This window comes from Dendropsophus ebraccatus, chromosome 1 (genome assembly GCF_027789765.1).
Source record: "Dendropsophus ebraccatus isolate aDenEbr1 chromosome 1, aDenEbr1.pat, whole genome shotgun sequence".
Taxonomy (NCBI): domain Eukaryota; kingdom Metazoa; phylum Chordata; class Amphibia; order Anura; family Hylidae; genus Dendropsophus; species Dendropsophus ebraccatus.
In genome coordinates this window covers 234,121,671-234,133,725 of record NC_091454.1, presented here as the reverse complement: position 1 = coordinate 234,133,725, position 12,055 = coordinate 234,121,671, and the positions used below count along the sequence as shown (strand labels likewise).

General features: G+C 48.7%; 1 protein-coding gene across 3 annotated transcripts in view; it reads left to right on the top strand.

The window, feature by feature from the left end:
* Positions 1-12,055, top strand: part of ACAP1 (ArfGAP with coiled-coil, ankyrin repeat and PH domains 1) — a 215,977-nt gene that overhangs the window by 47,732 nt on the left and 156,190 nt on the right. For all 3 annotated transcript variants that reach the window (XM_069950340.1, XM_069950350.1, XM_069950331.1), the window contains exon 4: positions 1,813-1,866. In XM_069950340.1, the coding sequence (XP_069806441.1) occupies positions 1,813-1,866 (54 nt within the window). The remainder of the gene's footprint in view (positions 1-1,812; positions 1,867-12,055) is intronic.

Genomic DNA, 12,055 nt, shown 5'->3' with positions numbered 1-12,055 from the left:
TGCTGGGTTAGGAGGATGATGATGATGTGAGGGTTCTGGTGCTGGGTCAGGAGGATGATGATGATGATGATGTGAGGGTTCTGGTGCTGGGTCAGGAGGATGATGATGATGATGATGATGTGAGGGTTCTGGTGCTGGGTTAGGAGGATGATGATGATGTGAGGGTTCTGGTGCTGGGTCAGGAGGATGATGATGATGTGAGGGTTCTGGTGCTGGGTCAGGAGGATGATGATGATGATGATGTGAGGGTTCTGGTGCTGGGTCAGGAGGATGATGATGATGATGATGTGAGGGTTCTGGTGCTGGGTCAGGAGGATGATGATGATGTGAGGGTTCTGGTGCTGGGTCAGGAGGATGATGATGATGTGAGGTTTCTGGTGCTGGGTCAGAATGATGATGATGATGATGTGAGGGTTCTGGTGCTCGGTCAGGAGGATGATGATGATGTGAGGGTTCTGGTGCTGGGTCAGGAGGATGATGATGATGATGATGTGAGGGTTCTGGTGCTGGGTCAGGAGGATGATGATGATGATGATGTGAGGGTTCTGGTGCTGGGTCAGGAGGATGATGATGATGTGAGGGTTCTGGTGCTGGGTCAGGAGGATGATGATGATGTGAAGGTTCTGGTGGTGGGTCAGGAGGATGATGATGATGTGAGGGTTCTGGTGCTGGGTCAGGAGGATGATGATGATGTGAGGGTTCTGGTGCTGGGTCAGGAGGATGATGATGATGTGAGGGTTCTGGTGCTGGGTCAGGAGGATGATGATGTGAGGGTTCTGGTGCTGGGTCAGGAGGATGATGATGATGTGAGGGTTCTGGTGCTGGGTCAGGAGGATGATGATGATGTGAGGGTTCTGGTGCTTGGTCAGGAGGATGATGATGATGTGAGGGTTCTGGTGCTTGGTCAGGATGACGATGATGATGATGATGATGATGATGATGTGAGGGTTCTGGTGCTCGGTCAGGAGGATGATGATGATGTGAGGGTTCTGGTGCTGGGTCAGGAGGATGATGATGATGATGATGTGAGGGTTCTGGTGCTGGGTCAGGAGGATGATGATGATGTGAGGGTTCTGGTGCTGGGTCAGGAGGATGATGATGATGATGATGTGAGGGTTCTGGTGCTGGGTCAGGATGACGATGATGATGATGATGATGATGTGAGGGTTCTGGTGCTTGGTCAGGAGGATGATGATGATGTGAGGGTTCTGGTGCTGGGTCAGGAGGATGATGATGATGATGATGTGAGGGTTCTGGTGCTGGGTCAGGAGGATGATGATGATGATGATGTGAGGGTTCTGGTGCTGGGTCAGGATGACGATGATGATGATGATGATGATGTGAGGGTTCTGGTGCTTGGTCAGGAGGATGATGATGATGTGAGGGTTCTGGTGCTGGGTCAGGAGGATGATGATGATGATGATGTGAGGGTTCTGGTGCTGGGTCAGGAGGATGATGATGATGTGAGGGTTCTGGTGCTGGGTCAGGAGGATGATGATGATGATGATGATGTGAGGGTTCTGGTGCTGGGTCAGGAGGATGATGATGATGTGAGGGTTCTGGTGCTCGGTCAGGAGGATGATGATGATGTGAGGGTTCTGGTGCTGGGTCAGGAGGATGATGATGATGATGATGTGAGGGTTCTGGTGCTGGGTCAGGAGGATGATGATGATGTGAGGGTTCTGGTGCTGGGTCAGGAGGATGATGATGATGTGAGGGTTCTGGTGCTGGGTCAGGAGGATGATGATGATGATGATCCTCTGAGCCTTGTTACTTCTTTATTATATAATCTTCTGATTTTTCTTCTCACAGGAATGTCTGGAGAAGTTCTCTGAAGGTCTAAATAGGATTGTGGACAATCACCTGGTGGGTTCCCTATAATCTTCATGTCATCTCCACCTTGTGTCTTCTGTCTCCTCTCCTGACCGCTCTTCACATTCTTCTCCATTGTTGCCATGATCTTGTGAACATCTTCGTGTCATCTCCTTAGTGATGAGCGAGTACTAAAATGCTCGGGTGCTGGTTACTCGAGATGAATATTTCCCGATACTCGAGTGCTCGTTTCAAGTAACGAACCCCATTAAAGTTAATGGGAAACTAGAGCATTTTTGCAGGGGACCCAAGTTTGGTAGATGGAAGGTCGTGTGAAAAGCTGTCAACCTCAGAAAACAGCAGGGGCAGCATGTATGGATGTATCTGAGGCTGCCTAATGGCACCATTACGCCAAATTATAAGGAACAGCCTGGTGGACAACCTCAAGACAATAGTGCTGACCCAGACAGAGATGGGCGAGGCACATGTGACCTAAGACAAAGGCCTGAAGGTCACTTTGAAGGTCAAAGGCCTTGGAGAGTGTTCCCCTGCCAGTGCCTGACAAGCTGACTGCTCACCTCCTCCCCCCTTAATAACTTGTCTTTTTAAGTTACTAGACTGACCAGGACGGGGGCATGACGCCCCCTGACTACTATAGTAGTTGGGGTAATTTTCCCTGTATCATGTGACTCACCACTTCTCCCCACCACTGATTTGATTTTGAGTTTGAGCTCAAATTTGAGTGGCTCAGTGGTTAGCAGTGTAGCCTTGCAGCGCTGGGGTCCTGGGTTCAAATCCCACCAAGGACAACATCTGCATGAAGTTTGTATGTTCTCTCCACGTGATCACCTGTTCACACTGCTGCGGTTTCAAAAGCCGTGAACCGTAAGACCCTGTAAGTTGTGAGAAGAAGCTAGGGAGTGAATGTCTGCGGTGTGCTTTAAAAATTTAAATTGAACATTAAAAAAAAGACCATAAAGTGTCCTTTACCGGCCTTTAGATGAGGCAGGCATGGAACCTCCCAAAAATTGGCGGTGAGGACTCAGTGAACAAGGTAGATAAGGCAGGAGTTCAATCTCACAAAAATTAGGCTTGACACAGCATGGCAGTGAGGACACAAAGAACCATTAAAACAGAGGTAGCATATATACCACCCCAAAATTTAGCCTTACACAGCATGGCAGTGAGAACACAGTAAACCATTAAAACAGAGGTAGCATATGAACCACTTAAAAACGTTGACTGACACAGCATGGCAGTGAGGACTCAGGAAACCATTAAAACAGAGGTAGAATATGAACCACCCCAAAATTTAGCCTGACACAGCATGGCAGTGAGAACAGAGTGACCAAGGTAGAAGCGGTAGCAAGTGAGCCTCCAAAAAATTAGGACTGACACAGCATGGCAGTGAGGACACAGAGAAGCATTAAAAGTGAGGTAGCAATTGAGCCTCCCAAAAATTATGCCAGACACAGCATGGCAGTGATGACAGAGTGACCAAGGTAGAAGTGGTAACAGGTGAGCCTCCCAAAAATTATGCCAGACACAGCATGGCAGTGATGACAGAGTGACCTAGGTAGAAGCAGTAGCAGGTGAGCCTCCCAAAAATTATGCCAGACACAGCATGTCGGAACAAAAATTGGCTGTTGGCTGAGAATTGAAGGAGGAGGAGAAGGAAAAGTTCAAGAATCCTCTTGTTGAAACAGCATGGCAGTGAGGACACAGAGAACCATTAAAAGTGAGTGAGGTAGCAAGTGAGCCTCCCAAAAATTATGCCAGACACAGTATGGCGGTGATGACAGAGTGACCAAGGTAGAAGCGGTAGCAGGTGAGCCTCCCAAAAATTATGCCAGACACAGCATGGTGGTGAGGATAGAGTGACCAAGGTAGAAGCGGTAGCAGGTGAGCCTCCCAAAAATTATGCCAGACACAGCATGGTGGTGAGGATAGAGTGACCCAGGTAGAAGCGGTAGCAGATGTGCCTCCCAAAAATTATGCCAGACACAGCATGTCGGAACAAAAATTGGCTGTTGGCTGAGAATTGAAGGAGGAGGAGAAGGAAAAGTCCAAGAATCCTCTTGTTGAGCTGCTTTCCCTGGATGGACAGTTGAATTCAGGTGAAATCCAGGCTTTGTTCATTTTTATAAACATCAGCCTGTCAGCGCTGTCAGTTGACAGGCGGGTGCGCTTATCAGTGATGATGGCACCAGCTGCACTGAAGACCCGCTCTAGCGGCAGGGCAGCCCAGAACTTCCAAGGCATAAAGCGCCAGTTCGGCCACGTATCCAGCTTTGCAACCCAGTAGTTGTATGTAGCAGAGTGATAGGGAAGGACGTTGGTATGGTCAGCAAGGTACTCCCTCACCATCTTCCTGAAGGCTTCCCCCCTACTCTGTCTAGACTGGGGACGGGTGACATAGTCTTGCTGGGGTGCCATGAAACCTTCAAAGGCCTTGGAGAGTGTTCCCCTGCCCCTTGACAAGCTGCCTGCTCCACCGCTTCTCTCCCCCGCTCTTTGGCCCACAGAACTATGTCCTCTGGCGCTAGTGGTGTCAGATGGGGAGTACATTTTCAGCTTCTGCACCAGGGCCTGTTGATATTGATTCACTGTCACTGGGTTCACACTGCGTATATTTCAGTCAGTATTGTGGTCCTCATATGGCAACCAAAACCAGGAGTGGATTGAAAACACAGAAAGGATCTGTTCACACAATGTTGAAATTGAGTGGATGGCCGACATTTAATGGCAAATATTTGCTGTTATTTTAAAACAACGGCCGTTATATTGAAATAATGGCCGTTGTGGCGGCCATCCACTCAATTTCAACATTGTGTGAACAGAGCCTTTCTGTGTTTTTAATCCACTCCTGGTTTTGGTTGCAATATGAGGACCACAATACTGACTGAAATATACATAGTGTGAACGCAGCCTTAGGCTATGTTCACACTACGTACGTTTCCGGCCGTAGCGCGTTCCGTGAATAAGCGGCCGGAGACTTACGTAGTTTGCGTACAATGGAAAGTATACGATGTACGGCTGCACAGTTCACACTACGTAAGAACTTATGCCCGGATCGTATGCGGCGCCGTAAAAAATGAACCAGACCATTGTTTGCGGAAGAAAATGCCATAACTTACGCCCGTAGCGTAACATGCGGTCCCGTACAGAGTGGTGATTTCTTCATTTTTGCAGCTTTTTGTGCCGATCCAAAAGGTTCTGTGGGGTGTCCGGGGCTAGGCGAAGATATCCAAGTAAAACACCGCTGTCAGATCGCTACGTAGGGCGCTCGGGAAGCGTAAGTAGACTACGGGCGTAAGTTCGCAGTCCGTACGTAGCCAGCCGCAAGTAGCGTAAATCCCCGGCCGGAGTTTACCGCGTATATGTCCGGCCAAAATATGTGACTGGACATATACGCAGTGTGAACATAGCCTTATACTGCGTTCCTCCGCAGGAATGAGAGTGGAAAAGTTCTGTTTGTACCGAGGGTCCAGGAGGGTGAACACCCAGTAATCTGTGTTGTCCCAAAAAAATGTAACCCGAGGGTCACAGGAAAGACAGCCTAACATAAAGTCACCTATGTGCGCCAGGTTACCAACACGCAATTCCCTCTCCTCAATAGGCTGACTCTCAATTTCCTCCTCCTCCTCCAACAATTCCTCGTCTTCAGGCCATACACGCTCAACAAGTTAGGATTGAGCATGTGTACCCTCTTCAGTCGCGGCAGCAGGCTCCTCTTCTTCCTCCTTCTCTACTTTGTGCTGAGAAACTGACGTGAGGGTGGTCTGGCTATCTAGCGGCGGATGTTCTTCCCCCATCTCCTGAGACGAAGGCAAAGTGTCAGACTTCAGGCTGAGCAGGGAGGTTTGAAGCAGACACAGCAGGGGGATGGTGAGGATGGTGAGGCTGATGATGGCAGCATCGCTGCTGACCATCTGTGTTGACTCCTCAAAGGGGCCCAGTACCTGACAGATAGCAGACATCCACGTCCACTCCTCATTGTAGATTTGAGTTGACATCTGGCATTCCACAATGGCTCTGCGTTGCTGGTAAATCCTGGCTACCATCTGGAAGGTGGAATTCCACCTCGTGGGCATGTTGCACAGCAGTCGGTGAGTTGGCAGTTGCGCCTTTGCACTGCCCTAAGGGTGTCAGCATCCGTGGTTTACTTGCGGAAATGCGCACAGATGCGCCGCACCTTGGTGAGCAGGTCAGCCAAATTGGGGTAGGTCTTAAGGAACCGCTGCACCACTAGGTTAAACACGTGGGCCAGGCACGGTACATGTGTGAGGCTGCCGAGTTGCAGAGCCGCCACCAGGTTCCGCCCGTTGTCACACACATCCATGCCTGGTTTGAGGCTCCGTGGAGCCATCCAAAGATCTGCCTGCGCCGTGATGCCCTGCAACAGCTCCTGGGCGTGTGCCTCTTGTCGCCTAAGCTCAGCAGTTTCAACACCGCCTGTTGGTGCTTACCCACCGCACTGCTGATGCTACGAGATGGAGGCAACGTGCTCGTGGAGGGTAATAGAGAGGAGGAGGAAGAAGAGGAGGAGAAAGAGGTATACAAATCATGAGAGACCGCAACCGAGGTAGGCCCCGCAATCCTCAGGGTGGGCAGCACATGAGCGGAACCAGGGTCAGACTCTGTCCCAGCCTCCACCAAGTTGACCCAATGTGCCGTCAGGGAGATATAGTGTCCCTCCCCGCCAGCACTTGTCCTCGTGTCTGTGGTTAGGTGGACCTTGTCGCTGACCGCATTGGTCAGGGCACAGATGATGTTATCCGACACAAGCTGGTGTAGGGCTGGGACGGCACACTGTGAAAAGTAGTGGCGGCTGGGGACAGAGTACGGAGGGACAGTCACCGCCATGAGGTTCCTAAACGCCTCTGTCTCTACCAGCCGATAGGGCAGCATCTCCAGGCTCAGCAGTTTGCCTATGTGCACATTTAGGGCTTGTGCATACGGGTGAGTGGCCGTGTATTTGCGCTTCCGTTCAAAGGTCTGCTGCAGGGACAGTTGAACACTGCGCTTGGACACCTTGCTGGAGGGTGTGGAGCATAGTGGAAGTGAAGGGGTGCGTGTAGGATGGGAGGCGCTCGTGCCTGGGGCCTGGGCTGGGGGACTGACAGAGCCGACACCTGACACAGGGGGAGGAGCAGGGGTGCGACTTGCAGTCACTGAACGTCCTTGGTTCCACTGAGTGGGGAATTTAGCTCTCATAGGCCTGCGCATGCTGGTAGTGGTTAGGCTGGTAACTTGGGAACATCTAGCCCTGGCCAGGGGAGTTTGACTCCATGAAACAGTTGCTGATCTACTCGCTCTGCCCCTGTTTCTCCCTCTGCCCACCCCTCTTCCTCTTCCAACCGGTCCTGCGGGTGAACTTGCCTCCCCCTCAGAAGCACGGTCTTCACTAGGCTAACCCACCCAGCTCAGGTCAGTCACCAAAAGAGTTCCTGGGAGCCTGGTGGTGGTGGTGGTGGATGGAGGGGCCAGGCTGTGGGGAAGGAGGCGGAGCTAATGGAGCAAGGGTTCCTCTCCCTTGGGTAGCGTGGGTGGACTGTGTGGAAGACTGGGTGGTGGAGAAGTTACTGGACACATTATCCGCTATCCACGTGATCACCTGTTCACTAGTTGTGCGAAGAAGCTAGGGAGTGAATATCTGCGGTGTGCCACTGCTCCCTCCTCGAGGTGCTGCTGTGTCACCCTGCCCTGAACCACGGCCTACTGCATTGCTTAGAACCCCACGCCCTCGTCCTGGACCCTTACCCCTGGGCTTCACCATTTTGTGGACACTGCACAGTAAAGACTGAGATAGCTGCACTACAGATCACAGCAAGCCAAGAAAATATATTACTGAGGCTACTATTGGAGGTAGTCGTATAGAGTCTGGGTGTGCAAGTGCAGCTATATACTGTCTGCCACCCTCTCACATAGGGAAATCAGTAGTGAGCTTGGATATGCCTTATGTAAGAAAGACAGAAATCAAAAAATATACTGGTGGTCAGGTCACACTATTTTTTTGGAGGCGGTGGTATACAATCTGTTGGTGGCTGCACCTATACACTGTGTGACACCCCCTTACACAGGGCAATTAGCAGTGAGCTTGGATATGGCTTCAGTAAGAAATACAAAAATAAGTAAATATACTGGTGGTCAGTGTCACACTAGTATTTGGATAGAGTCTGTGTGTAAGTGGTGGTCTGTGGTCTATGCCACCTGTTACACAGGACAATGAGCAGTGAAGTTCTATGCAGGTGTACTACAAATCCCAGCAATACAATGTAGTACACCAGGATCACCAGCCACAAAATCATATAATAGTACTGAACACTTCTTAGGGGTGTGTATGCCACACCTAATGCCCCCTTTTTGCCAGCAGCCGATCACCACAGTGTGCTGGTGAAATCCTGGTAGCTGCACTGCAACTCCCAGCCAGCAGTCTGGAGTAATACAATTTATAAACAATTTAAAGCCCTTACAAGGGCTGTTTGGTTCTTGGTCTAGTATTCCCTGCCTACTGGAACGCTAATTCCCTCCCTAACGCTTTCGCTGTCTCGCATACATGTGAGCCGAGCCTCCGTGGCCGAGATTTTTATATGGCAGGGTCATCTGATCTGGCCAACCAATCGCTGCTATCGACACGTGATCTCAGGATGTACCAAAGAGTCTCCTGCATGTTTATTGGCTGAGAAATTCAGCCCAAACGGATGATGCTATTTTCTCGTCTGAGTAACGAGTACCATCGAGTACCCTAATACTAAATCGAGTACCAAGCTCGGACCAGCATGCTCGTTCATCACTAGATCTCCTCCTTGTGTGTTTTTTCTCCTCTCCTGACCGCTCTCCACATTCTTCTCCATTATTTCCATGATCTTATAGACATCTTCATGTGATCTCCTCCTTGTGTGCTTCCTGTCCTTTCCTCCCCTGGTCTCCACATTCTTCTCCATTGTTTCCATGATCTTATAGACATCTTCATGTGATCTCCTCCTTGTGTGCTTCGTGTCCTTTCCTCCCCTGGTCTCTACATTCTTCTCCATTGTTCCTATGATCTTATAGACATCTTCATGTGATCTCCTCCTTGTGTGCTTCGTGTCCTTTCCTCCCCTGGTCTCCACATTCTTCTCCATTGTTCCTATGATCTTATAGACATCTTCATGTGATCTCCTCCTTGTGTGCTTCGTGTCCTTTCCTCCCCTGGTCTCCACATTCTTCTCCATTGTTCCTATGATCTTATAGACATCTTCATGTGATCTCCTCCTTGTGTGCTTCCTGTCCTTTCCTGCCCTGGTCTCTACATTCTTCTCCATTGTTTCCATGATCTTATAGACATCTTCATGTGATCTCCTCCTTGTGTGCTTCGTGTCCATTCTTGCCTTGGTCTCCACATTCTTCTCCATTGTTTCCATGATCTTATAGACATCTTCATGTGATCTCCTCCTTGTGTGCTTCGTGTCCATTCCTGCCCTGGTCTCCACATTCTTCTCCATTGTTTCCATGATCTTATAGACATCTTCATGTGATCTCCTCCTTGTGTGCTTCGTGTCCTTTCCTGCCCTGGTCTCCACATTCTTCTCCATTGTTTCCATGATCTTATAGACATCTTCATGTGATCTTTTCCTTGTGTGCTTCGTGTCCTTTCCTGCCCTGGTCTCCACATTCTTCTCCATTGTTTCCATGATCTTATAGACATCTTCATGTGATCTTTTCCTTGTGTGCTTCGTGTCCTTTCCTCCCCTGGTCTCCACATTCTTCTCCATTGTTTCCATGATCTTGTGAACATCTTCATGTTATCTCCTCCTTGTGTTCTTCGTGTCCTTTCCTGCCCTGGTCTCCACATTCTTCTCCATTGTTTCCATGATCTTATAGACATCTTCATGTGATCTCCTCCTTGTGTACTTCCTGTCCTTTCCTCCCCTGGTCTCCACATTCTTCTCCATTGTTTCCATGATCTTATAGACATCTTCATGTGATCTCCTCCTTGTGTGCTTCGTGTCCTTTCCTGCCCTGGTCTCTACATTCTTCTCCATTGTTTCCATGATCTTATAGACATCTTCATGTGATCTCCTCCTTGTGTGCTTCGTGTCCTTTCCTGCCCTGGTCTCCACATTCTTCTCCATTGTTTCCATGATCTTATAGACATCTTCATGTGATCTCCTCCTTGTGTGCTTCGTGTCCTTTCCTCCCCTGGTCTCCACATTCTTCTCCATTGTTTCCATGATCTTATAGACATCTTCATGTGATCTCCTCCTTGTGTGCTTCGTGTCCTTTTCTCCCCTGGTCTCCACATTCTTCTCCATTGTTCCTATGATCTTATAGACATCTTCATGTGATCTCCTCCTTGTGTGCTTCCTGTCCATTCCTGCCTTGGTCTCCACATTCTTCTCCATTGTTTCCATGATCTTATAGACATCTTCATGTGATCTCCTCCTTGTGTGCTTCGTGTCCTTTCCTCCCCTGGTCTCCACATTCTTCTCCATTGTTTCCATGATCTTATAGACATCTTCATGTGATCTCCTCCTTGTGTGCTTCGTGTCCTTTCCTGTCCTGGTCTCCACATTCTTCTCCATTGTTTCCATGATCTTATAGACATCTTCATGTGATCTCCTCCTTGTGGGCTTCGTGTCCTTTCCTGTCCTGGTCTCCACATTCTTCTCCATTGTTTCCATGATCTTATAGACATCTTCATGTGATCTCCTCCTTGTGTGCTTCGTGTCCTTTCCTGCCCTGGTCTCCACATTCTTCTCCATTGTTTCCATGATCTTATAGACATCTTCATGTGATCTTTTCCTTGTGTGCTTCGTGTCCTTTCCTGCCCTGGTCTCCACATTCTTCTCCATTGTTTCCATGATCTTAGTAACATAGTAACATAGTAAATAAGGTTGAAAGAAGACAAGAGTCCATCAGGTTCAACCTAGGAAAATCCTACTGTGTTGATCCAGGAAGGCGAAAAACCCCTATGGGGCAGAACACAAACGCCCCACCACAGGGAGAAACTCCCCCCCCCCCCCCCCCCCTCCCCCGACTGCAATGGCAACCAGAACAATCCCCGGATCAACGTATCACCAGAAATCTAATGCCCATAACTTGTAATATTATATTTTTCAAGAAAATCATCCAGGCCTCCCTTGAACTTATATAATGAATCGGCCATGACAGCATCATGTGGCAGAGAGTTCCACAGTCTTACCGCTCGTACAGTAAAGAACCCGCGTCGATGCTGATGATGAAATCTTCTTTCCTCTAGACGTAGAGGATGCCCCCTTGTCATTGTTACAGACCTAGGAGTAAAGAGACCCCTACAAAGATCTCTGTACTGTCCATTCATATATTTGTACATTGTGATCAGATCGCCCCTAAGACGTCTTTTTTCTAGCGTAAATAACCCCAAGCGTGATAACCTGTCCTGGTACTGTAACCCACCCATTCCCTTAATGACCTTTGTTGCCCTCCTCTGCACCCGCTCCAGGTCAGCTGTGTCCTTCTTATATACCGGTGCCCAGTGCTGTATACAGTATTCCATGTGTGGTCTGACCAGTGATTTATAAAGAGGCAAAACTATGTTCTCATCTTTAGCATCTATACCTCTTTTGATGCATCCCATTATTTTATTAGCCTTGGCAGCTGCTGCCTGGCACTGATCACTAAAGTTGAGTTTACTGTCCACCAATACCCCCAGGTCCTTTTCGGAAGTAGTTTTACCCAGTGTTTTATTATTTAGCACATAACTGTAATTATTATTTCTATGGCCCAAATGAATAACCTTACATTTATCCACATTAAACTTCATTTGCCATTTCTCCGCCCAAGCCTCTAGCTTCTCCAAATCCCTCTGTAATATGATATTATCCTCCTCTGTACTGATTACTTTACCCAGTTTAGTATCATCTGCAAAAATGGAGATTCTGCTCTGTAGCCCCTCTACAAGATCATTAATAAAAATATTAAAAAGAAGTGGACCCAACACTGACCCCTGTGGTACCCCACTAGTAACTAAAACCCAATCTGAATATGTTCCATCAATGACCACCCTCTGTTTTCTATCACACAACCAGTTACTTACCCATTTGCATACGTTTTCCCCGAGTCCCAGCATCCTCATTTTGTAGACCAACCTTTCATGCGGCACAGTATCAAATGCCTTTGAAAAGTCCAGATACACAACATCCACAGCCTCCCCCAGGTCCAGTCTATAACTTACCTCTTCATAGAAGCCGATCAGATTAGTCTGACAGGACCGATCCCT